This window comes from Pezoporus wallicus, unplaced genomic scaffold, assembly GCF_028554395.1.
Source record: "Pezoporus wallicus isolate ANWC-B61680 ecotype Strahan unplaced genomic scaffold, APGP_CSIRO_Pwel_v1 contig_227, whole genome shotgun sequence".
NCBI lineage: Eukaryota > Metazoa > Chordata > Aves > Psittaciformes > Psittacidae > Pezoporus > Pezoporus wallicus.
Genome location: NW_026635704.1, coordinates 9,272,131 through 9,298,429, shown reverse-complemented (window position 1 = coordinate 9,298,429; position 26,299 = coordinate 9,272,131). Strand labels below are relative to the sequence as shown.

General features: G+C 41.2%; 1 protein-coding gene across 1 annotated transcript in view; it reads left to right on the top strand.

Moving 5' to 3' along the window:
• Positions 1 to 4,292: 4,292 nt before the first annotated feature.
• NPC1 (NPC intracellular cholesterol transporter 1) overlaps positions 4,293 to 26,299 on the top strand; it is a 27,379-nt gene continuing 5,372 nt past the window's right edge. Inside the window, exons 1-19 of the mRNA XM_057397610.1 lie at positions 4,293 to 4,479; positions 11,006 to 11,128; positions 12,363 to 12,469; positions 13,043 to 13,218; positions 14,090 to 14,257; positions 14,854 to 15,103; positions 16,998 to 17,074; positions 17,736 to 18,106; positions 18,451 to 18,677; positions 19,237 to 19,337; positions 20,321 to 20,423; positions 21,357 to 21,546; positions 21,989 to 22,171; positions 22,861 to 22,975; positions 23,783 to 23,910; positions 24,000 to 24,140; positions 24,698 to 24,787; positions 24,897 to 25,087; positions 25,864 to 25,979. Coding sequence (XP_057253593.1) covers positions 4,396 to 4,479; positions 11,006 to 11,128; positions 12,363 to 12,469; positions 13,043 to 13,218; positions 14,090 to 14,257; positions 14,854 to 15,103; positions 16,998 to 17,074; positions 17,736 to 18,106; positions 18,451 to 18,677; positions 19,237 to 19,337; positions 20,321 to 20,423; positions 21,357 to 21,546; positions 21,989 to 22,171; positions 22,861 to 22,975; positions 23,783 to 23,910; positions 24,000 to 24,140; positions 24,698 to 24,787; positions 24,897 to 25,087; positions 25,864 to 25,979 — 2,941 coding nt within the window. The 5' untranslated portion in view covers positions 4,293 to 4,395. The remainder of the gene's footprint in view (positions 4,480 to 11,005; positions 11,129 to 12,362; positions 12,470 to 13,042; positions 13,219 to 14,089; positions 14,258 to 14,853; positions 15,104 to 16,997; positions 17,075 to 17,735; positions 18,107 to 18,450; positions 18,678 to 19,236; positions 19,338 to 20,320; positions 20,424 to 21,356; positions 21,547 to 21,988; positions 22,172 to 22,860; positions 22,976 to 23,782; positions 23,911 to 23,999; positions 24,141 to 24,697; positions 24,788 to 24,896; positions 25,088 to 25,863; positions 25,980 to 26,299) is intronic.

The window sequence follows — 26,299 nt, the reverse complement described above, 5'->3', positions numbered from 1 at the left end:
GGGACACAGCTAAACCAGGAAGGGAAAAGGGATGGAACTTTTTGCTACAGCAAATGTTTCACTGGCTTGGATGCACAGGTGGAGCACAACATTAACCTACAACACAGACTTGAAGCAGACTGCAATTTCGAATGTACCGCACAGATGTGTTCTTACGTGGCATTTATGTTACATGCATGTATACATACTTTGTATCCAGCATATGGGTATAATTCCCTTGGAAAAGTGATACCAGAACCTTGTGGTCTGCCTATCCAGACTACATCACATAAAGAGGCAGAACTATTTCACTTTCTGAACACTCCCAGAACAGTCCCTGCCGGCACTCCCTTGGCTATACTACTGCATCAGACCTTACTAACTGGGACAAACTGTTATAAAACTGACAAAAGGTCTTCAAGTCCAGCCATAAACAGGGTGTTCCTCAGGTCAGCTGTGGCTCATAAACCTGTCTCGTCTCTCCTGCCAAGTCAGATTTTGGTAGTGCCCTCAGGGACTTCCCTGTGACAGTTCTGCCCGTATTCTCTACTTCAACAGCAATCCTGACTTACTCACCATGTGAGAAGCATGGTGCTCACAGGGGCTTAGTAAACTGACATTAATGAAACCCAGGAGCATTCATTATACACAGTCATTAATAGGTCAAACCTTGAATTTGTTATCATATCAGTGCTTATGCATAGTACCTGGCTCAAGTACACCCTGCACCTCTTTGCTCACAGTAACAAGTGCAGCATGTCTCCAGACTCTACTGCAATAATAAACTGCATTTCTAAAGTGTTTTCCTTCAACAGCTCACTGGCTGACACCTGGGTTTGGAGCTCTTGGGCTACATGTTGCCATGCAATTGGCATCACTTTACAAAAGAGAAAATTGCACTGGAGAGGCTGGGACTTGCTCAGATTGTCCAACAAACCTGTAGCAAAATTGGAACAAACGTTGAACAATTTGAATTCAAGTCCCAAGGTTTTGATACTAGGCAATAAATAACTTTGCCTAATTGTAATAAAAATGAACAAGCTTCAATGACTTCAATGATAAATACAGAAAGGATGTGATCTTAAAGAGTAATTATATGATTTTCTAAGGTTAGGTAGGGACACACTGGCACAATTTGGTAGAGGAGCCATCAAAATACATTAGGGCAGATACAAAGATGAAAAGATAAAAAGACTTGATTCAGCATCATTTGACATACCACATGTATATTTAAATAAGTACTGGCAGCACCAAGCAGACTGCTGTCAGTCCCCTCAGCCTGGTTTGATCCCACATGGGAAGTCTGAAGCTAAGAGCATCTGACCGAAGTAATAGGTATTGTGGCGTATATAATTAAAAGGCAAGCAGGTCTCCACAGGTGAGGAAGGCTGACAAATGAGAGCTCCTTACAACACCAAATAGGAAATACCAGCTTTGCTTAGTACAAGTATTATTCTGGCTTAGCTGGAAAAATAGGCTTGGAACAAGCTAGAGTGGTTTGGACTGGCTCTACAGAAAAAATGGAGGTGTGAGAAGCTAGGCGAAACTTCTCAGTCACCTGTTGCAGCTTGTCTTCACACACATTGCAAGACATCCAAGGAGAATATCCCACTTTCCCATGTGCTCATACACGGTGTTGCTTAACATAGCTCCCACTTCTTGGAAGTGTCTCTGGGTGCTATCTCAACAGAAATAATAAAGGCTAGCAATAAATTATGGAGAATAAACAGCGATGGACAGTTTAATTGATTTTGCAGCAAAGCAATCACATACTGCACTTCCATTTGCGTGCAGCAGTAATTCTTCAGATAGACTGCCATCTAGACATTGCAAGGTCATTACTACTAAGTGCTTGAGTTTCTAGTAGAAGCAGCAACACCAGTTTCATTTCTGCAATGGGTAAAACGATGGATGTACAGTAAGGCCTACACACCCCTGAAGCAATGCTGAGGGCTTTCCATCAAAGGTGTAGAACAGAACAAAGTAGGCCGCTATTTTACACAAGCTTCCTGGCAGGCACCTTTACACCATTCACAGCATCCAGTGAGGAAAAGAGCTGATTTAATCGTAACAGACAATTAAAGGGCTTGTTTGGTGTCATGGAGTCATCAAGCTACACCCTGAGTGATGAATGAATGATGAAAATATTGGTCTTTTCTTCAAGGCAGCAAAATTTAGTTTTGTATATGCTTCTGAGAACTAGAGTAAATATTTTCCATTAGTCTTCCACATGGACAGTCCCTAACAGCCATGCATAATCCTGGGTTTAATCCCAGGGTTAAATCCTTTAACTAGAGCAGCTATGAATGGGGATGGTCTCTTTTGGGCCATGTTTACGACAGAAAAGGCAATGAGCTGCTGGCAGCATTGATCTGGGTTAACTATTCAGGGCTACTTTTTCCCTGCCCGGAAGGAAAGAGATATCTTTAAGTGACAATCAACGATGCCAACTTTATCATTGATAACACTCATGCGACTACACTTACATGCCTGGGAGCTGCTAGACATAGCTCTGCATCCTCACTTGCTCTTACTGTTCCCTGCAGCTACTAAATAGGAGGATGTGGAGGAAGGGAGTTACACTCCTCTCAGGCAAAGAGGCACAGATTAAAGATAGAACATGGAAACAGGTCTTTAGATACAAGAAAAAAAAATAAAAAACCCAACCAAACCAAAAATATATTACTCTAACTGTGGTCAAAGAGTGGAATAGTATGTCCAAAGAGGTTGTGAAATCTCCATCTCTGAAGCTATTCATAACAAAACCAGACAATTCCCTGAGCCACCTGGTCTAACTGGATTCTGCTTTCAGCAGAATGTTGGACTACATGACCTTCCACAGGTCCCTGCCCAACAGATTTGCCTGTGAGATTATGACACCAAGACTAGTCTGCATTTTTGTCACCAGGTGGCAATATCAGCTAAATTACATATTTTATTCCAGCAGTGCATTGTGCACTACCCTGCCATGAAAGCAATAAAGCGGCTGGGAAATCAGAGAGGCTGCATAGGAATGTGTACCATCCCACTTTTAGTGTGCCTCCTCCCAGCCAGATCCCAAACAAACTGATCCCAAACAAACAGATCCCAAGCACAGTAACAGCATGCCATCAGCACTCCCAAAACTGATTGCAACACCAGTCAGGCCACCTGACATCAGCCCACAGCTCTGCCAGCAGCCAAAACCCCAGCAAAGCGTTCTTCTACCAGGTAGCCTGATCTGCCTTGCATAGGAGTATTTATTTACATCATTTATATTTAATAGAATAACAGAGTCACAGAATGTTTTGGGTTGGAAGGGGCCTTAAAGATCATCTGATTCCAAATCCCTTGCCATGGGCAGAGACACCTTCCAGTGGACCAGGTTACCCAAAACCTGGTTCAACCTGGCCTTGAACACTGCCAGGGATGGGGCAACCACAGCTTCTCTGGACAACCTGTGCCAGTGCCTCACCATCCTCTCAGGGAAGAATTTCTTCCCATTACCTAATTTAAATCTCCCCTCTTTCAGCTTACAGCCGCTCCCCACCATTTTACCACTACCTTCCCTCGTAAAACGCCCCTCTCTAGACTTCCTCTAGCCCCCTTTTGGTACTGGAAGCTACTCTAAGGTCTCCCTGGAGCCTTCTCTTCTCCAGGCTGAACAAGCCCAGCTCTACCATCCTGTCTCCATAGCAGAGGTGCTCCAGTCCTCTGATCATCTCTGTGGCCTCCTCTGGACTCACTAGAGCAGGTCCACACCCCTCCTGTGCTGGTGGCTGTAGAGTCGGACGCACTACTGCAGGTGGGATCTCATGAGATCGGAGCAAAGGGGAGGAACCACCTCCCTTGACCGGCAGGTGGCACTTATTTATACGATTTATTGCAGCTGCACAGTAATACTACGCGGGATTGCGAGACTAATGCTTGGAAATCGTGGATTAGTAACTTTGAAGAAAATTAAGTCGCTTTTGTTAAAACCAGGACTTCTACAGCGCCTTTGATATTTATCCCTGCCGCGCCCGCACGAAGCCGCTGACCGGCTGCCCATGGAGCCCGGGCGGAGAGGCTCAGCTCCTCCCGGCACCGGCCCACGCTTCCCCCCGCCGCCGCTAAGGCACGGAGAGGCGCCACTCATGAGGCGGTGGCGTGAGCCGCGGCTCCGCCCCGCCGCCGGGGGAGGTGGTGCCCGGGGGTGGGGCGGCGGCGGCGGTTGGCTGCAGTGCCCCCGCCGCTCCTCGAAGGGGCTGGCGGCGGGGCTGATAGCACCGCCCGGCCTGGCGAGAGCGGCCTTTCCGGACCTGCGCCGGCGCGACTGTCTAACCTTTTCCTCCTCCTCCTCCTCCTCCTTCTTCGCCTCCTGTCTCCACCTCACCGTCTCTCGGTGCTGCGGCGGCTGAGAACCCTGCCGGCTCCCCGCACCCCTGCCGCGTAGCCATGGGGAGCCCGCAAGGCAGCCCCGGGCGGGGCGGCCTCGGCCTGCTCGTTCTCTTCCTCCTCTTGCTTCTGTCGCCTCCGCGGGTGAGTCCTTCCCGGGGGGGACGCCGTGGAGCGGCCGTGCCTGCTGGGGTGGGGGGTCGAAGGCTGGGCCTCCTGGCACCGTCAGGAGGAGAAGGAGGAGGGGCGGTTCCCCCCCCGGCACCGCGGGTATTGCCTCAGGGCCATGAGGGGCCGCCGTGGTTCCTAGCGCAGCCTGAAGCCGAGGGTCTCCCGGGCGGGGGGCCGGCTGTCCCGCATGGTGTGGGGTTAGGCCGCTGTACTCGGACAGTGCGAAGTTGCAGCGTGGTACCGGGCTGTCCCCTCCTTATCCCCGGCGAGGCTCTCCCTCCCCTTTTCTTCACTTCGGCTCGCTGCCGGCGGGACGGAGACGAGGGAGAGCGGGACAGCCCGGTGACAACACGGCAGGGCCGCCTGGGATCACCGGCGGCGAGACAGCGGGCGTGCTTGGGCTTAGCCGAATTCAACCTGTGTCCGGTCCCCTGGTATTGCATCCAGCAGCAGAGCCCGGGGTGCCGCGGTCCTGTGGTGTGTCCTGGTTATGCAATGCCCCGTGCATGTGAGTAGCCACGCAGTCACATGCTCGTGTAGGGGCTTGCATATGTCCTCGGTGTCTGCTTTGGTTTGCCTAGAGTGTTTCTTATGCTACGGAACAGCTTCCTAGAAGTAATAGTCTGTGTGTAGTAAGATCTTGCTGTTTATCGATGTGCCAGTATCAAGACAGCATGTTTCCTTAAAGCTAAGGACTAGAAGAAGTTGGGCTTTATGACGCTTTAGGAAAAAATACTGTACCACCTTCACTTGTCTCTTCTGTTGTGTTTTGTTTATGCTGTAGTCCAAGATAGGAGTAAGGTGCCCTGACTTACTCTGGGGAAACAAGGAGTGTTTTGCTTGTGGGTTTTTTTTTCTCGCTAACCAACTTGGGAGCATACTTTCTATGTCAAGTTTTATGCTTAACTGTTTCCAAACCCACAAATTTGTCATGGTGTGTGTGGCCTGAGGTTCCCCTGTTCTCATATTCTCTTCAAACAACCTCTGAAGCACTTGAACAGAAAACTAGGAATTCCTTCTTCTGTTACCACTGGAGAAGCTGATTGTTTAGTACTGAGTCATGATATCCAGGTGGGTAGGTAATGGACCTCATGCCTTACCAACACTTCTTTGTGTAAGTTTTTGGGGAGGGAGATGCCAACTTGTAGCAGTGAGGTGTATTCTAACTTGGTAGGTTGCATTATGCTGTCATTTAGGTGACAGAAAAACACTGCTTGAAACAAGTTCCCTAAGATTTAAGGGATCCTTGTCGAGGATGTGGCCTTGTGGTCCATAAGAAGTAAGCATTGCAAAGTTATTTTAACCATGCAGGTTTCGGTTTCCTAATGAATTTGAATCTTTTTACTATGAACTTATTTATAGCCTAACACTCAAGTCTTGAAGCTATGCTTGCTCTTTTCTGAACACCCTAATGTGTTGGATGGCATCTTGTGTGCTTTAAGTAACCTGTTTCAGTTGAGCCTTGTATAATTATACTAAAACAGAAGTTGCCCGTTTGGTAGGTGGGGCAAGGTGGGACACAAGTTTCATATCAGCAACTGGAATCCCAAGCTGTAGGATATATTCTGTGTTTCTGAAATCCTGTGGGAAGATGTTAACGACAGGTGCTGCTCTGTCTCAAGCCTGCCAGGTGGCTTGCAGTGTGGTGTTACCTGACCTCTGAAATGTCTGTGTGGAACAGCCTGCTTGGCAGGGATGGGGATGTAGCTTCAGGATTGAGACAGTAACCTCTTAAGTTAGTTCCTGGAAAATCAGGAGCGACTTATTCACAGTCTTTCTGGATGAAAACTGAAGAAGTCCTCCTAAAAGAGAAGTGACTGAAGGGAGTGACTGGTAGAACTGCGTAGTACTTTGCTGGGCAGTAGACAAAACAACCAGTGTTGTGTAGTGTTATTACTATTCCCCTGTAGGGTATGGGAGGTATTTTGGTACAGGTGACCTTAGTTGCAGGCAGCTCCTAGTTAGGGGCCCTGTACTTTCTGATGATGCATGTATTGTGTATTTTCTTAACAAATCATTGTTGGCCAGCATGAGCTTGCTCCCACAGATACTGAACTACTCCCAGTATTAGAACTTTCTTTTCCTGCTTGACTTTGACTTTCTTGTGACATCTGAAGTGTGCTTGGATAATTCCAGATCTGTGCCTTGCTTTGCCTACCAGAAGTAGCTAATGATTTTTTTTCTGTTTGAAAGGGAACAGTTCCTTACTATGAGCAAAATGACAAGAGGAGCTTGGCAGACAAAGCTTGTCCCTGAATTGGCTGCCTCTGAACAAGTTACTGAAAGAGACAAAATAAGACTAAGAATTAAATATGTAGTTTCCCTTAGTCCATAGACCTCTCCTCCCTCTCATAGGGAGGGCTGTGAGGTAATGTGCAAATCCTGGGGCAGATATGCAAGCTTGACCTGGTCACCTGCTTCCATAAACCAGCCTTGCCATTTGTTAAAGGTATATGATATTGTGTTTCCCTAGAACTCGATTTCACAAACTAGTGGGCAGTATCAGGTATTAATTGTGATGTGGACTAGATATTATGGAAGGGGAGGGGATGACACAGGGAGTGAGTATGCATTTTCTTGGAATCTTTCTTTTTACCCTGCAAGATCATAGATCTGCCATCATAGATGAAGGAAGGGGAAACAACTCTATCTGAAACTGTTGCGTTTTCCATACATTAGTAATCTGGAGAGCCAAACAATGTTTACTTGTGATCTGGTATTTGCAAGGCTACAAATAGTTGCTGTTTCTGTATAAAACCTATCATTGTTCTTTGCTCAACAGCTACATATTCATTGTTGGTGATGGCTAATGTTGCTGGAAGCATTTAAGATTTTTTTTTTCTTTTCAATGTGCAGTTGAAGAAACTTAGACTGAAGTAAGTGTTTTTATGGTCTGTTGGAACACCAGTTTTATTGCAGATGATAATGCCTGCAAACCAAAAAGCTGTAGCAGAACCTTTGTAGAATGTTAGTCATGAAATGCCCATACTTGCTTGTGTGCAAGTTCTTTATTAGGGCTCCTGGAACTCTGACCTGAGGTGAAACTTGTCTTCAAACAAGTTAAGTTGACTGGAAGTAGGGATACACTTTTCTGAACTCTGAGGATGTAGTGAAGTATAGTGTTAGTGTACTGCCAGATGGTTTCTAAAATGATCTGGGGGCAGCAGAGAACAGCCTTAATCTGAGGTTATGTTATTGCTTTATAAAGTACTTACTCCCATTTTAAAATATGGAGCGCTCATTAGTGTGATTAAGAAACAACATCATAAAAACCCCCAACCAAACAAAAAAATCTGTTGGTGTTAGTCCTGTGGAGTATTTTGTCTTATTTAGAAGGCAGTTGGCTTCAACACTGCATTTCTCTGTTACTCTGGGGGCTAGGAGGGCTTTCACCTGTTTAAGATAATTGTTCACCCAAATCTTAAATGACCTGAAAGTCTTACTCTGCAAGCAGTAGCTTTGTTAAATCTTAAATGACCTGAAAGTCTTACTCTGCAAGCAGTAGCTTTGTTAAACTGCGGTTTGTTGACAACCACACTTGCTCATCTCCATGTCTTCCAAGTGGTGTAGGAGTGTTCTGAAAGAGTAGAAAGAGCAAAGTACTTGTATTCCATAACTTAATCTAGCTTTTACTGGAGAGTTTCTTGGGGGAAGAGCTTCCAGCTGTATCTTGTCGGTGGTAACTGAGTAGTTACTTAGTGACTTGCTGTATCCATGAATACTGTTTGAACCCTAGGAGACCAGCCCTCTCCCATATTTTGTGACTGACTCTGTGATGAGCATGCTACTGTTAATGTCTGAGAGCTGTACTGGTGACTTGCTGCTGACTTTGATTTAGTGGGTTTTAGGCTTTAGTTCAACCCCTGTAAACCAAGGATCACCAAAGCTTAGCTGTTAAGGAAATAAATTCACATTTTTAGTAGTGAGATCTTGCTAGGTCATGGCATAAATATCTAATCTCGGATTGTTTCTGAAATTGCATTCTTGGTGTTAATACAGCAATAGAGTATTAAAGGTCTGTGTCTAAGTGCTCTAGTAGTTAAAAGTAACTGATCTGGTCAGCTTTTCTAAACAAGCTGAAATTGAGTGGTAGACTTCTTTTTTCTCATTGTAGGTGTTATCAGTATGGAACTTCATGAATGTGGTTCCGAATTCTTTATTTGAATTACAAGTGTAAACTAACACCTCATCTTGCTTTATTTTTTTTGTGTTTAGCTGAATACTTTTTGGTGTATGACCAAGCCGTCATGTGCGAGTAAACTCCTTTGTCTTGAAAATGATAGCAAAATGCCTGGTGGGTAAATTTAGACATAACACAGCTTGTATTTTATTTTGTATTTGTATATTTATAATCAAGGAAGTGTTACCTTGAAATGCAGATAACATTTTTAAAACCATAGAGTTACCAGTCAGCCTGATGTGGTAACTGAAATTTACTTTACAACACAAGTTTTCCTGTGTAGGAAGTGCCCTGATAAGTTTTTTCTTGTAACTGGTAACTGCATTACCGCTTTTCCCACACCTTCCACTCTGGAAGAAGCTTGTCTTTCTGAAAAGAGTAAGTTGATAATTTTGTAGGTTTTAAAATTAGAAAGTGTTACATGATGAGACCTAATGAAACATAGAAAGATTCATAAAAGTATGATTACAAACCATTCTAGGCTAAACATGGAAGCCAGACTGATACTGAAGAAATACCTAATTCTGTTTTTACAGGCAGTAGTAAGCAGCTAAAAATTCTTCACCCTTTTACAAAAATAGCATTGAATCTGTACTGCTTCTTGAAGAGATTGTCACTTTGGACACTGGTACATACAGACACTAAACCATCTTTCCTCATTAGCAGATTGTTTGCTATTAAAACTGGAGTGTACAAGTGTGAGGAAGCAGAGGTGAAGACAATGACTTCTAATTTTGCATCAAAGAAACACTGACTTCTTAATTTGATGTATGAGCACATTTACAATATAGTTTCTATAAATAAACTCCAATTTATGGAAATTTTTGGCTCATGCTGGTGTTAATATTTAGTGTTTACAAATGCAATCTCAATGGGCGGCTTCCGACTTGTGTGTAAGAATATGGTGATACTTAACAGCTGGTGACAGGTTTAGCTAGAAGAAATGCTACAGTAGACAAATGAAATGGCAATCTGGATGGGTGGCACTTAAACCGATTCTTGGACCTGGCTTCTAGTGAGTAATTTGAATTGGGCCATGTTGCCTAGGTGAAGGTAAAAGAAAACAATTCTAACAGGGTTAGATAAATTGGTGATAGCTATTGATTTAAAACCTAATAATTACATACTTTTTGAGGAATTGTCAATGGTGTTGGCACAAAAATGGGTGTTTTAGAGGCATTGTAATTCTAGGTAGCTCTTGGGTATTATGAATACAGCCTTTCAGGGGCCTCTCTAGTCAGTAAACAATATTATTCATGGTCGAGCACAGAGCACAGCAGTCTGTCCTTGCAGTGTAAGCATATGCTGTTTCTGCAAATGCTAGTTCAAGGTTGTTCAGGAGATAAAAGTAGGTCAGTTATGTCTCAGACTGTGCCATTCAAACTTCTGATCAGAGCTGGCAGAAGTGCAGTAAGTGTTTGTGCAGACTTTTTTATTTGCAGCCCAGGTGCATAAGGCAATCTTAGAGCTGTCTTCAAGAATTTTCTGTAAATAACTTGTTATTGCATTAAATATTTTTCAGAACATTTTGGTTTAGCATTTCTGATGTCTCTGTGTCAGTACCACTGAACAAAACATACAAGGCTTCCAGGGTGACATTATCCTTTTTCCATTTCCCTTATGCACATAAAAAAGGACCAGTTTATCAGTTTTGCTAGTCCTTTAACTGGAAACATCTCTAAAAGGAAACTTGAAGTTTTCTACTTATCACTTAGATGTTGCATGCTTAGGCTTGAAAGTGGTGATGAGGAGCATACTTTGAGATTGTGACAATGTATAGCATTCCATGGTGAGTGCAGAGCCATTAAGTTCTGTTTTGGAGTCTTCTTTATGCTTCTACTTCCTCAGTCACTGTAAGTGACTTGAGTTTGCAAGAAGGATTAAAAGGTGTCAGGAGGAACTGAAATACTGCATGTAAGCAGTATGTTTCTCTCCATGTACACTGACTCGTGCTTTAAAGTGGTAGTTTAATCCACTTGCATGAACAAATTGTTTTCTACATGATCTTATATTTGGAGATGCTTTTGAAGTGTTGTAGGTTTTTCTGAGTTCTTGTACTTGGTCCTAACTATAGACTGGAAGTCTATAGCACTTCCTGTTACTAGACTGGGTGAGGACAGGTAAGGAGCTGAGGTGGAGGTGGTGTGCACATGTCAAAAACACATGCTATTGTTAATGGGTGTTTTATTTGGTACAAGCTGATGTTTATATTAGTAGAAAGTTAATCTGGATTATAAATGAGTTGGCACATAAACTCTACAATAAATGAGGAATTTGGCACTATTCCTTGCAGTTAATCAGTTATGTTGTATTGATTAGGTACTTCCACAGTCTTGTGTCTGGTACGGAGAATGTGGAGTTGCTTCTGGGGACAAGAGATACAACTGTGCTTATGATGGACCACCAATAGCCCTACCAGAAGATGGCTATGACTTAATGCAGGTGAGATTCTTGTGGAGATCCGCTGCTAAAAAAAATGATTCTCCTACACTTTGGAATTCTGTATTGCATTCTGTTGGACATGTACTGTGGTGCTTTTTAACCTAACCTGGTAAGAAAATTAGCAGATTATTTGTGATTTCTCAGGAATAGCTCATAGCCCAAAGAGTTCCTGTTCAGAGATAGAAGTCTCCAAAACATGTAATTACAGGCTTTCACAAACATAACAGTAAATATGGGACTGTTTAGCTTGCCTGTGTATTTTCCTTAGTGGCATAAGCACTGTGTTTTTAAGACTCTTCCAAACTACAGTACTCCGCAGTTACACCCTTCCAGTCTCTAAAAGACAAGACTAAACTATGTTTTCCATCAGATGATTGTTCCTGAACTCTTCTTTAAATAAGAATGCAGTAGCTGACACCCATTCAAATGAAGCAAACTTGGACAAAGTTCACTTTAGCTGAACTTAGCTGTACTAGTGCGAGACCATATTTCCTTATCTGGGCTTTACCTGTCAAAGTGAACAAAATCATAGTCAAAATAGAGCTTGTGTGTTTGAAACACAGTGTAGGATGATATTGCCAGACTTGCCTTCTGACTGATGATAGTTCAAAGCTTTAAAGTGTGAAATAGCTGCATATTTAAGTCACTCCTGCCATCAGCCAAACCACTGTTTATAGCTAACTTCTGTTTTGTGTTGTTTCTGAAGACCTAATGTACAGGTCTTGTATGTTATTGTAAGTTATACTTGTATTAAATGCATGTATCTCTTCTATAAACTGAACATGAAAGAACTCTGCCAGGTAATGATTGATTTTTACGGTTAGTGGCTTGCCTTCTGAGATTCTAGAATCTGATACTATCCAGAAGTTATCCTAGATGATAAGGTGCAGGAATACTTTGAACTCGGATAAATGTACTTTGTTGTATTACTAACAGATTTTCAAATACCATTATCATTCTATATATGGATCCTGGTGACTAAATATCATCTGAAGGAGCTTTCTAAAAGGAAGTGATGAATGAAACTGAATAAAAGAAGTGATTCTTCTCCCTATTTTCTAAAATTTCTTATTGGCTAGACTGATTTTTATTTTTTTTCCCCTATACATTTCCCACAGCAGCAGCTACTGTCTTCTAAAATATGCTGAAGTAGAACCCATAATTCTCATGAGTTCTGAAGTCTTCAGCATGCTTTTGCTTCTTTCCTCTGATCTCAATACTGTTTTTATTTAAGGAACTCTGTCCAGGTTTATTCTTCGGCAATGTAAGCACTTGCTGTGATGTTCATCAACTTCAGACTTTGAAAAACAACTTGCAGCTGCCTCTGCAGTTTCTCTCCAGGTATGCTAACAAATGGCAAAGCAACTAGAGGTTTTTAATATGAACAAATCTTAATGTGCTTTCTTAAGTAGAGTGTAGAAAAGGTGGTAACTTCATTCTGAGGCTTATTGGAGCAAGCTCTTGGAGTGACTCCTTAATCTGTATCAGGAGGTTTTAATTTCATTAAACTACTTGCAGTCTGGATAGAGTTAGTTGGTAGAATAATCATTACTTTAGTTTGCCTCAAGCTACTGTATTTATAATGAAACCTTCAGAAGAGGGTGACAAAGTACTTTTCAGTCTTCTTCTAACAGAAGCCATCCTGCTAGCAGCAGTTAAATTTTTCCTTCAAATTCTGCTTGTATCTACTATTTGAGGTGGGAAATTGTTAGTGAATGGTGTTGATGGTACTGATAAGTATTGCACAATTTTAAGCACCAGCTAATGTTGTATTGCTGATTAAGAACTTGCAGAATTTAAACATTTTATTCTGTCATTGGTAGCAGAATGTTTACGCTTGCTCTGTAGGTTAAATTGGATGTGTTGCATCTTTACCATTTAATCTGATTGCTGTTCATTGACTTTCCTACCCAGATGTCCATCCTGTTTTTACAACTTGATAAACCTCTTCTGTGAACTGACTTGCAGTCCAAATCAGTCTGACTTTTTGAATGTTACAAGCACCATACCCTATTATGATCCAGTTTTAAAAGAGAACAAAAGTAGTGTTACAGAGCTGCAGTACTTTATTGGAGACAGCTTCGCAAATGGTGAGTAAACAGCATGTTAATTTGTCTTGGCTTTTGTTAAGGTAAAAAGACCAGTGCTTTTTTGAGAAGAACTGGGAGGGGCAAACCATCTATTTGACTATCTTTTGAAGTTTGAGGTGTCAAATTGGTACTGGTAGTCCCTCTTAAAACACCTGGGATGCTAACTTCTGCCTGGGTAGGAGACGTTGCAGTGACACTGTTAATACCACTGTTTATAAGACTCGGCTGAGACTGGACATCTGTACAAATGGTTAAAAGTTGATAACTGACTTTAACTTCAGAAAAACAAAGTTGTTGACAAATGTTGAATGTCCAAAGCCTGCCTGATACTGAAACTATCTGGCAGGTATAATGGTCAGGTTGGTACACAGTGCACTGGAATGTTTCTGTAAGAGGCGCTCATTCCTCTTGAAATGGACTGTTCTAGTCCTTTAAGTCTTAAAATTTTTTTCTAACAACAAATTCAAAATACAACCCAAATTTATAGCAAGCTTGAAGCATTAATTCAGTCTTTGTACCCTTTGTGCAGTGACCTTTAATCAAGTTGAGATGCTTGAAAGTCATATGTGGCCTAGAGGTCAAAACTACCTTAAATGTTTATCATAACTTTCCCTGAAAGGAACTTAATATTAAGCCCTGTTGCATCTCAAGCAGTAAAGTAGGTTCTAGCATAAAGCAGATTCAGATGGCCTATTTGGAGGAAGATAGCTGTAACAAAGCACCACAACCTTGAATACTGTAAATAAAACTGAAAGCATTATATAACAGTCTTAATGTTTCTTCTTGGAATCAAGTCTGTACTTATTGGAAGTACTCACTCAAACAATAACTTTGGTCTAATAAATCTTCTGTCTTCATGCATTCTTCCTAGCAATGTATAATGCCTGCAAAGATGTGGAGGCTCCATCAAGTAATGTTAAAGCACTGGGGCTGCTATGTGGGAAGGATGTCAAGGACTGCAATGCAACCAACTGGATTGAGTACATGTTTAGTAAAGACAATGGACAAACTCCTTTCAGCATTATTCCTATCTTTTCAGGTGAGAAACTGATTGGTCCTTGCCTTTGAAGCTTCTGTTAAACAGCTGCCCAGCAATGTGTATCTGCAGCTGAAGGCTTTCAAAGCAGTGTAAGAAACTGATTATCTTTTCTGATACCTGCTTGGAAGTCACACTTTGCACTTGCTTTGTATGCAGCTTCTTGCTGTATAGATCTCAAACCCATTAAGCAATGGACTGAGCATAGACAACTGGATAGCTTGCATTCTTTGGGGAAATTAGGGTGGTACCCTAATCCTTCAGGATTTCTTTGCAAAGAAATTGTTATCCATTTTTCAGTCTGAACAGATGAAGGGGGAGACATTGCTGGGATGATAGCAGTATGTCCTTACTAGTTTTACAGAATGAAATGTTCTGGAGCATGACTAGACATTTAGTTAGTAGACAACTGTAAATAATTGGTACCTGCTGTGGAAACAGTAGTGGCTTATTCAGCTGTAAGACCAAGAAAAGCTACCCTGCATAGAGGGTAGGGCCTTTTGTATAAAGGCTTAACTAATTTAACTGAGAAGCTTTTGTTATGAAGGTCTGAATTTTTGCATGGTGGTGAATTGTCTCTGCAACTTGTGATTTGGCAGATGTTCCTGTCCATGGAATGAATCCTATGAACAATGCAACCAAAGGCTGTAATGAGTCTGTGGATGATTCGACAGCACCATGCAGCTGTCAGGACTGTTCCATTGTTTGTGGTCCAAAACCTCAACCCCCTCCATTGCCTGCTCCTTGGCTTTTATTTGGTTTGGATGCTGTATATGTTATCATGTGGATCTCCTACATGGGATTTCTACTCATATTTTTTGCACTAGTTTTTGGAGTCTGGTGTTACAGGTAAGGCATTCAGAATGCTCGGCTCTGACAGTCACTTGCCTTTTCCCTGAAAGCTTCCTTTGCCCAGGACAGAATACTTACGCCTCTATTTCTTTACCCAACCAAAAGTCCTGTTCTGTGCCAGATACTTATACTTACAGGTAGTGTTCTAACACCTAAAATTCACATGGTAGAAAGTGAGTTTGGAAGTTGGTTTAGTTGATGCACAACTCTCATAGAATCCCTAGCAATGGGATCAAATACACAGATCTGCAACTTTTATAAGCAAGAGTGTGCAGAAGTCTAGGAAAATGCATATATCTGCTTCATTTAACTGACATTAAGCCTCTGTAGTAAACAGTAAAGTTTCAGTTGAACTTTGTTCTTGGATGATACGTATTAAGATACCAAAGCACTGCCTTCCAGGAGCAGTGAGCTGTCTTTGTACTCAATGTCAAACTTCAGAAGCTGTGGGGTTTTACAATGCTTAAGACAATGTCAGTACATGAATAATATCTTGGAGAACTGATATGACTAAAAATGCTGTCCTGTTCTCTTCCTCCACTCACTTGTTCCTTTAAGTTGGAACATTCCTGTAATTGAAATGAGCTGAAAAATTCCAGTGATGGAAAAACCTGTTTGCCACATGCAGTGTTTCTTTAAAACCTCCATTACTTTTGGTTGTTGTTACATGTGCAAGACGGTGTTTAACCTGGTCATGAGATGTGGTTAAGGGGGAAAGAATCACTAGAAGTTTGATTTAAAGGTAATGAATGACATTATTGTAACTGGGTTCAGGATCATTGGCAGCCAAATGAAGTTGTAACATTGTTTTCTTGCAGACTAATACTTGTAACAAAACAATGGATGCCCTGCTGCAGATTAAGTCTTGAATACTTCTTAGTCTCCTGAAACAACTAGACAAAAGCTGACCTTCCAGTAATTATAGCATTTTGTAAAGCAAGGGGCAGCAAGCCAGCTTCTGTGCTATGTGATACTTGCTAGTAAAGGGCACAAGTAGTTGTAGCTATAAATGCTTTGTGGGTGTGCTAGCAATCCAGACCAGTGGAAGCTTTTATTAATAATTCCTAACAGAATTTTCCAGAGGCTTCTACTATCTAATACCTTGGAGTATGGTGGTAATTTTCAGTTTAGCTTTAATATTGTTCAGCTATGACCAGGAACCTGAAATTGCTGTATAATACAAATTAAATTTGTGTGGAAAAGGGTAGTGGGTAGAGCAAGCTTATGACGTGCTCAGCAGCCTTACTTTAGTAGGCAACACGCAGAGTAAACTACATGAAATAAGGGTGACATGTCTGGTTTATAGACCAAAACATTCTGCCATAACTGGAGGTTTTATTAGCTTACTATGAGGAGGCTATTGAACTTGGCTTCTGGTCTGGGTGTTGGGAATGAGTATAAGCAATAGAGGTCTATTGTAAGTGTCCAGTGCTACAACTTGCCTATCTTCAGGACAGGAAGAAAGTGGTTTCCTTTCCTTTTTCCTTCCCCATTTCTTCAAGCTAAGTAGGTGTAAGTTAAGCAGTTTGACTAATAAAGTAATATATTTCTAACAGAGAGCTCTTGCAAATGTTCTCACTCTAAATTATAAAAAATTTAAAGATATTCTGTGTTGTTAATGCTGCTGGCCTTCTAAATATGCATAAGGAATGTGTGCTTGATCCAAGCTGGAAAAGTTTAAGATGGCTGATGTGACTCTAGGTTGTTCTAAAGGAACATGAAGCTGGAGGTTGATGTTCTTGAATGGATGGGTGTAGAGGGAACATGAGTTGCCTGTAAATTCTGGAGGAGTCAAATATCAAATTTATTACTAGCACTAGACTATTTTTACTGTACAAACCCCAAAAGATACCTTTCTGGGGGAGTAGGGTAACAGGCTTTTGTCTTGCAGGAGACGGCACTTTGTCTCGGAGTACACACCGATTGACAGCAACATAGCCTTTCCTGTGAACTCTCATCATGACAATGGTATGTCCTGGATAAAAATAATAGATATATTAAAACTCACTGTAAATGCATCCCCTTCCTGTGGATGGATTCTGGAATTTTAGCTTTGTTAGGCCATATAATCCATTCTTACAGGGCTTTATTTTGGGTTTTCTGGACAGTATTTTCTTTTTGGGGTGGAACTTAACCCTGTTTTGCTGGATGCTGAAAGCCCAGGTTGCACAGTTTATGAATTTAGCTATGCTAATAGGAAGTTCTGGAGTGTTTTGTAGCTGGGGTTGGGGTGTGAGCAACATGATGCTAATACAGTTTGATCATGTTCTGATCCATCTGTGCATCCATTCAAAGCATATCATGAGAGAACTGTAGTTTGTGTAGCACCTGAGGTAGCTCATTTTAATGCTTATGTATCTTTTAACTGCTTCCTACCATCACTTGCTGTGCCTTCTTCTGCCAAAGACAGTCTTACATTAGAAGGGGCAGTGTTAGGTACAACCTGATTTCTGCCCCCCTTGACCTCAGTCAAGGATTGGTCCCTGGGTCTGGCCATCAATGTAGATGTGGCTTCTGGTGTCTACTACAAACAGCGCTAGAACAAAATTTCATCTATCCTAATGGGCTTTAAGAAAATGCTGCTTAACTGACTTCTCAAACATTTACTCTTTAATTCTTGCTCTTACAGGGAAAATTACTTGTGGTGAAAGGCTTGGTGAAAGGTTTGAGAATGGCCTAAGGATGACATTCACATCATGGGGGGCATTTTGTGTCAGAAATCCACGTCCTGTTATCCTGTTCTCTGTGGTCTTCATTGCAATGTGCTGCTCGGGCTTTGTATATATTAAAGCAACTACAAACCCTGTGGATCTCTGGTCAGCCCCAAGCAGCCAAGCTCGCAGGGAGAAGGAGTACTTTGACACACACTTTGGGCCTTTCTTTCGTACTGAACAAATTATTATTCAAGCACCAAACAGCCATCCACACACGTATTCACCTTACCCATCGGGAGCAGATGTATCTTTTGGGCCTCCTCTTACCAAAGAGATTCTTCATCAGGTAACTAGAACTTTCCAAGAGGAAAGACCTAAATATACCTAATGGGTATAATCATATGGAGTTGACTTCCATCTGTAGTGCTATGTATCCATCAAAACAATTGGTAGATATTCATATTGAAAGTCCTAGTCTTGCTATAAACTTTTTGCTGAAAAACTTTTGTTAGAAGTAGGCTTGCAAGCTAAGTCCAACTAAGTATTCTTAGTGTGATCATGGGAATAAGAGGTTTAGTAATGTGCTGCTATCTCTGGAAACTTACAGGAATGCAGCATGCACTTCAGTCCTGTCTTGCAAGGGAAATGCTTTTTTGTGCTGCCGTTAAACTATGGTTTGGTTTTTTCAAGGTACTGGATTTGCAGGATGCTATTGTCAACATAACTGCTTCTTTTGACAATGAGACTGTAATGCTGAAAGACATTTGCCTGGCTCCTCTTGCTCCCTACAACAACAACTGCACTATCCTAAGTGTACTCAACTACTTTCAGAACAGTCACTCTGTTCTAGATCACACTGTTGGGGATGAGTTCTTTGTGTATGCTGACTACCACACTCACTTCTTATACTGTGTTCGGTAAGCAGTACAGTTACATGGCTTTTTCAAACTGTAGGCCAGCTAGGTCTTAGTCTTGCTGGCAAACAAAACTAGCTAGTTTTCACTGCCCTCTTGAACCTTTTCTTACCCCTTTATAAACTCAGTACTATGTGGAACTGCGGGTTAGTATAGATTGCTTGTGTTTCTGTATCGTAGTACTTAAGCAGGAGCTATATTTTAATCGGATTTCTAGTTAAGCTTGGTTTGTTTTACCAAGCGAAGGTGCTGGCTTTGGTTTACCTTAAATGTAGTTCAATTACTTTGGAGAAATGAGTTTCTATAGAAACTGTCTTCAGCTTTCACTTCGGTTCAGTTGGGTAGAAGCTACTCCTCATCTTAACTACAAGGAAGACACCTTTAAAATTGTATTTAAATTCACAGTAAATGTAGCACAAGGGCAGTGTATCACTAGCAGTCTTATTTCATTTCTCTCCTGATATCAGTTATAACACAACAGCTCTCAGCTCTCTGCCTTTTTTTTGTGCTGTGCCTCAGTTGTCAAGCAGAAGCTAACACTTGCTGCTGGTGATTTCTTTAGGGCTCCAGCATCACTGAATGACACAAGCTTACTGCACGATCCCTGCTTAGGAACATTTGGTGGACCTGTATTTCCATGGCTGGTGTTGGGAGGATATGATGGTAGGTTGGCAAAACAGTATTGCAGTTTAACTCTTGGCAGTACATATTTGTGTGCTGTCTTTAGCACTTAAGGTGCATTCTCATTTAACACAGATGTTTAAGAATACTCCAGAGAAACTGAAGTTTTGTTAAACTTTCAGTAAGTAAGGGTATTTAGTTTTCCAGTAGATCCATTCTGAGATTGTAGGCAGACTACTCTGGAAATACAAAATGTAAACAGGCTGTTGCTGGAACATACTTGTCTTGTTGACAAGTATACAAATGTTCAGCCTGCTTTGGGCCTGCTAAAGGATCTCTGGTTTCTGGAGACTAGATAAAGACATGAAGTATCTGAGGTTGACATAGTGGGACGTGCATGTATTTTGTTTTTTAAGTTAAACTTTTGTCACTGCTCTGACAAAGCACTTAAGAATAAATTGAGGTGTTTGCTAAAGGAATCCTCCCATAATTATTCTGAAGCTAGAATTTTGTTCAGGCAGTTTATCCAATTAAACATAATTTGATAGATAAGCCAAACAAATATACTAAAACAGCCTCTGAAGGCATGCACTTCTTGATGAAACTGTAGGGGTTTTGTACTTGCTTTGAATAATATCTAAGTATACAAGAGGCACAGTGTTTAGGAAACCACATCCTGTTTCCTAGATGGAAAGTCATAAACACTAGTTATATAGTAGCCCCTTGTCTAATCATGCAACAATTTAATGTTGGGGTGCCATGAACATTGTCAATAATGTATAGTTACTTTCAAAAACAACCTGGAATACTTCTCTGCTTCTGTTGTCATTTCAGTAGTGTTTGAGAACTTGGTGTTGTTTGTTTTAAATGGGAGTTGTAGGGATGGGATTGCTTTGAACAACAGTAATTTTAAACTTAACTGTACAGGATTGCCTTGAACAATACTAATTTTAAACTTAACTGTACCAGCCTATTCTGAAATGTGAGCTCCACTTTATAGTGCCTTTTTTTTTTCCCTACTCTAGATGATAATTATAATAATGCTACTGCTCTTGTTATTACTTTTCCTGTCAATAACTACTACAATGACTCAAGAAAGCTAATGAAAGCCTTGGCATGGGAAAAAGAGTAAGTAGACATTCCTATATTCTGGAATGCAGACATTCCTTAGAGTAGCTCCAACTGTAGAAATGTGAAAAACACCTGTACTGTACTGCTTCTCTGTGTAACTACACAAGTGTTGTGAGAGACAACAGAACCAGTTAAGGACAAACTGTGCTGGTTATAAAACTTTCATTTAATGTGACATACTTCACTTGGTTTGAGGAGGTAGGATCTGATCTTGTTAGCAGCCATCTAGTACAGTAGTAGTCGTAGGTAAGGACCTTCAGAGAGGGTTTGATGTACTTTGGCTGGAGTCACACAGGTATTCTCTTTGGTCGGCTGGAGTGTTAACTACCAATGGAGAGGTCTGGATTATCCTGTAATTCTTGAACTCCAGTTTTTAAAAGAAACATCTTCCAGATGAGTCTTTCCTCCCCTTCACTATCTTGAATAGCTGATGTTAGCTTGCACAGGCCAACTGCTCTGTTAAACTACTGTACTAGGAAAACTAGATAAACTACTGTACTAGGAAGTCTAAGTACATGCTAGTACAACCAGCATTTACTTGTGTCACAAGCACCCCTCCCTTCAGTTAGGGGAACTGAAATAAAGCTATTAGCCCTTAAGTACTGTAAGCAATCTGTGTATTTCCAGGTCTAACTCTGAGGAAGGTTGCACTTATACTTTGAAATAGCTTATGCAAGATGTGTGATTGTCCTCAAACTCTGGAGAGAACATGGAAAATATTTCAACATAGTGTATTTGTGGTGCTTGGAGTAGAGTTCTAGAGATGCGTAGCCAGCACCCCTCTTAAAAATGAGGAAGGTCTTTCAAAGTACTGTCTGGCCACAGTGCAGTCTTGTACCACACAGATGATTTAAATTTGCCTTCAGCCAACTTGTATTTCTAGTATAAGATGTTTTAGTCTTTAAAGTATGACTAACTTTTTTTCTTTAGGTTTATTAACTTTCTGAAGAACTATGATAACCCAAATTTAACCATATCATTTTCTGCTGAACGGAGTATTGAAGATGAAATCAATCGTGAAAGCAACAGTGATATTGGCATTGTGTTGATAAGCTATACTGTAATGTTTGTGTACATCTCTATGGCTTTGGGACGTATCCAGAGCTGCAGAAGACTGCTGGTATGTATGTAGTTCTCACTGCTGTAAACACTGAAGCTACACCTTGCTGACTAGCTTTACTTGGCTTTAAGTGACTTAAATATTTTTGCAGAATGCTCATACTCAAGATTGTCTTAAAGCAGAGACTGCCTTAGGCAGGAACTGGGGGTAGCATTACCCTTATCGTACTTGATGATACTTGTATGCTTCTTAGCCTTAGGTATTTTCATTTGATGTGCAGTTAACTTCAGCTTCATGGCTTTTACCCTCAAGGTTCTTTGTGGTTTATTTTGGCTTTTGTTTTGTTTTTTTTTTAAATTTCTGGATCTTCACAAGAACCAGAAAAGCAGCTTTCTAGTACGTACACTTAAAGTAAGAACATGGCATTTACAGTTGCTAGAATCTGTCCTGTGTAATGATGCTGATTTAGCTGATTACAACTTTTACATTACAACTTTTTTAGGTGGATTCAAAGATATCCCTGGGCATTGCAGGCATCCTGATTGTACTGAGCTCAGTGGCATGTTCTATAGGCATTTTCAGCTACTTTGGAATCCCACTGACACTGATTGTGATAGAAGTAATTCCCTTCTTGGTGCTGGCTATTGGGGTGGACAACATTTTCATCATGGTACAGACACTTCAGGTATTTATTCTCGTACACACTCTTATAAACATGCCTGTCTTCTTTTGAAGGCTGTTAACTTGGAGCAGTGTCTTCTGCATTCCAGTGCTCAGTCCAGTCTGAACAGCTCTGTCTCCCAGGAGTGGTGTTGGAGAGCCATATGTATGTTTTGCCTCAGCAAACACACCTTCCCACCATAATCTCTGCTTTTTCTTACTGCTGGCTGATAACAAGCTTTACTCAACTTCTGGTCCACGTACTAGTGATGTACAAAAGAATAATATCCTTAATATCCTTCTCTGGTAGATGTAGAACTTGACTTCTATTTTGATCACTTGTAACTTTAGTGTATTGTGAGCAGTATTCGTGGACTAAACTACACACTTCAGACCAGAGACTTCTGACACCAAGTAATCGGCTTTCTAATTTGACAAGCTCAGTAACCTACTGCAACTGGCACTGCCTCTGGCAAGTGTGTTTTGGCTGAATTACTGAACTTAAAATACAGTACTAAGTTAAGTTTTAAGCAAGGCAACAGAGGATGTTCATGCTGCTTTTATATTGGAGAATCTCTGCTTTTTTATTTAACTTGTGTTAATGCAGCAGAAACAATAAAAGAACTTGGTGTGTTTGAAGGCTTTTTTTAAAGCCATATGAAATCACTTTCTAAATTGCATGATTCCTAATTATAATAAATTGTCTTGAAACAGAGAGATGAGCGCCTTCAGGGTGAAACCCTGGATAAACAGATTGGCAGAGTCTTGGGAGATGTGGCACCCAGTATGTTTCTCTCGTCTTTTTCGGAGACTGTGGCATTCTTTCTTGGTAAGACTTCTTTAAGCCTTGAAGATAAGGGCCTTATACCTGCATGTTGCAAAAATCAATAAAAAACTAAAATATGAAAACAAAGCAAGAATTTGTAGAGGAAGCTAAGCTTAGTTGTTCATTGCTATAATCAAGTTTGAGCTCTGCTGGGGATAAGCATTGTAGTACTTCAAGAGACTGGCACGGTTAAAAAGATCTAATTCTGAATGTTGAGCTCTTTGGGCTGGAGCTTTTTACTGATCTGTAGTGATTGACAAGTCTAAATTTGACCTTAGTACACCCTGACATCTGATATATTACTAACTCCTATATTGCATTCAGTCATCTTGCTGCTGCTTGGAAGAATTGCCCCTACAAGAGATTGCATTTGAGGTTCACTCTTGCAATATTTTTTAGAGGCATATCTTACGTTGTTACTCTCCAAGTATAAATTTGCCTTTTTCATAATGTATTTGTTTACCTGGAGTGTAATTTGCCATTGGTTCATCTTGCATTGAGTGGCTTAATATTGAAGTAAGACCTTGCGTAACAGTGCTCTTTAACAACCCACTTATGCAGTCTGCACAAGACTAATAACTTTGGAATTGAGAAATGTCTTGAAGCCACTCACTTCTTTGCACAGCCTTAAAGGTGTCAAACAGGTCAAAGACAGCAGTTGTAGCCAGGTTCACCTTAGCTGTTCTCATTACTTAACAGAAAGGGTCTTTGTCCTGCCATGATGCTAGCTGTTAACTTAGATATGTCTAGAAAATGCTCATACATCCCTAAGAGAAGGGAACTTGCTTTAACAAACTGGGTCGCTTCCAGGGACACTGTCTACGATGCCAGCGGTTCGCACATTCTCCCTGTTTGCTGGAATGGCTGTGCTCATAGACTTCATTCTTCAAGTTACTTGCTTTGTAAGTCTCCTGGGCTTGGATATTAGACGTCAAGAGGTGAGTATAAATGCACCTGTAACTGCAGTGTAATAGGGATGGCATCTTCTGCAGCACTGTACTAAATCTGGCATTTAATCCCTTTTTAGAGGAATAGACTGGATATTCTGTGCTGCATCAAGAGCAGTGAAGAAACGGGTGGAGTCCAGCATTCTGATAGCATCTTATTTCTCTTCTTCAAAAATCTGTATTCTCCATATCTGCTTAAGGATTGGATGAGACCAATAGTAGTATGTACATTCTGTTTAAAGTAAGCAGTCATCTAAACTTGAACAAAAGTGTAGTGAGCCTTAAGGTATAAATACTGAAGAAAAATCTTCACCATGACAAAACAAATGAACTTTTTAGTGTTTTTGCTTTCAGCATTAGTAATGGAATAAGCTTTTATAACTACAAGAGTATTTCTAGTAATTAGAGGCCTGACCAAAGCCCAGATTTAAGAGCTGTGTTACTGACAATGAAATCACTTTGGGTGTATGTTAAAAGTCAGCACATGGTTGGCTCCTGCACTGCATTAATCTCGAGTGTCATTGAATCTGTGCTTCAGATTGAGATAACTGTGCATGTTTATGAAGTGTTTGGCATACCTTTCACTGCTACCTTCTAAATATAAATTTTCTTTTATGGCTCCAAAGGGAGCTCTGGGTGGCAGTAAAATGTAGCTACTGTTGTACTAAGCCTGGATAGCATACTGAAACTAAAGCCTCTTCCTATTAACTTGATAAATGACTTCTACTGCTTATTGTTTCTGTATAGTTCTTGCTTCCATGAATTTGCTTTTTTGCAGATAGCAGTGTTTGTGGGTGTTCTGTCATTCAGTACAGCAGTTATGCACAATGTAGAGATTGGACTGGATCAGTCTCTCTCAATGCCAGATGTAAGTTTTAAGATTATGTTGCTCTTCAGCAGTTTGTGACTCGTTTGAAGCTTTTTATCTTATGCTACCTCAATATCATGTAATAGTAACTCAAGCATTTCCCTTTTAGGACTCCTATGTAATAGATTACTTCAGCCACATCAGCAAGTACTTGCATGCAGGTCCTCCTGTTTACTTTGTCCTAGAAGAAGGGCACAACTACACCTCTTTGGAAGGGCAGAACATGGTGTGTGGTGGAATGGGATGTAATAATGATTCACTTGTCCAGCAAGTCTTCAATGCTGCAGAAATTGGTAGCTAGTAAGTCTCTTGCTTTTCTCTGCATAGTCACATTGAAGAGATGTAGTTGACCAGTGTGTTCTTTAATTTTGTTCAGGCCAGCTTGTACAACTGTCACTGTTGTACTTGCTTTATACTGTGGTTTGGGAGGGAGGAAGGGAAGAAGCTGTGGTAATCTCCTAGCATGAGGATAAAACCTGTCTCAATTGGTGGGATATACTGATGTACTTGGGTTTAAAAAAAGAACTTGATCCTTTAAGGAATCTAGGAATAGTAGGAAGAACTCATGAAAACCTCTTGGTGTGGCTAAGCTCTCCTGGAAAATTATTTGCATGATTGGCTTCTAAACTTGGATGAACTGGTCTAGCCAAGCAAGGCTAAGCAGGAATTGTATCTGGAATTCAGTAGCTAATAACTGAAGAAAGTCTCTTCCTGACTGCTTCCAGTGCAGCTCAGTGGTTTCACTTCAGCCTAACTGAAGGAGGAGCATCACTTGAAAACTGAGGCAACAATATCTGGAATAGGATGGGGCACTGAGTGGGTAGGGGAATGGAAAGCTGGGCATTCAAGTGAAAATTGAATGTGGGGAAGAAGCTCCTCTTGCTTGTTAGCTGTGGTCTTATGAGCAAGACTGACTCTTGAATAGGGAACTGGAACAGGGCAGTACATGAAGGGTTAAGTAGCTTAGACCAGAATAAGATGATGTGGTGTAAGTCAGTCTTGGAAGAGGTCAAGGGATGTGTTCTGGAATGAAACACAGAATTACTGATGATGGATATGTTGCATTATTTTATTAGCACAAGGATAGGTTATGCCCCATCATCCTGGATTGATGACTACTTTGACTGGGTGAAGCCACAGTCATCCTGTTGCAGAGTCTACAATACCACTGGACAGTTTTGCAATGCTTCAGGTATTGGCATCCATCTTGCTAGGGGATTAGTTTGGTTTAAAAGTTTCACAGCCAAAACATTATGAGTCAGGTGAATAGCTTTTCTTGCTGTGAGCAGGCACTTCTTGAGCTGTCCTCTCTTTGAACTGCTGTTTGAATGAAAGTAAACTTTCTACTGGAATGCTGCAGGCTGAAGACAGCCTACCTGCACAGCCATTGTAATGACTGTTCAAAAAATAACTTGATCCTTCTGCTGGTTTCACTAGAGCACACAAGCCGAGTGCTCTGGTTTTGTTCAGATCCTTCAGTTTGGTAAAGTTCTCATTGGGTCCAATGTAGGT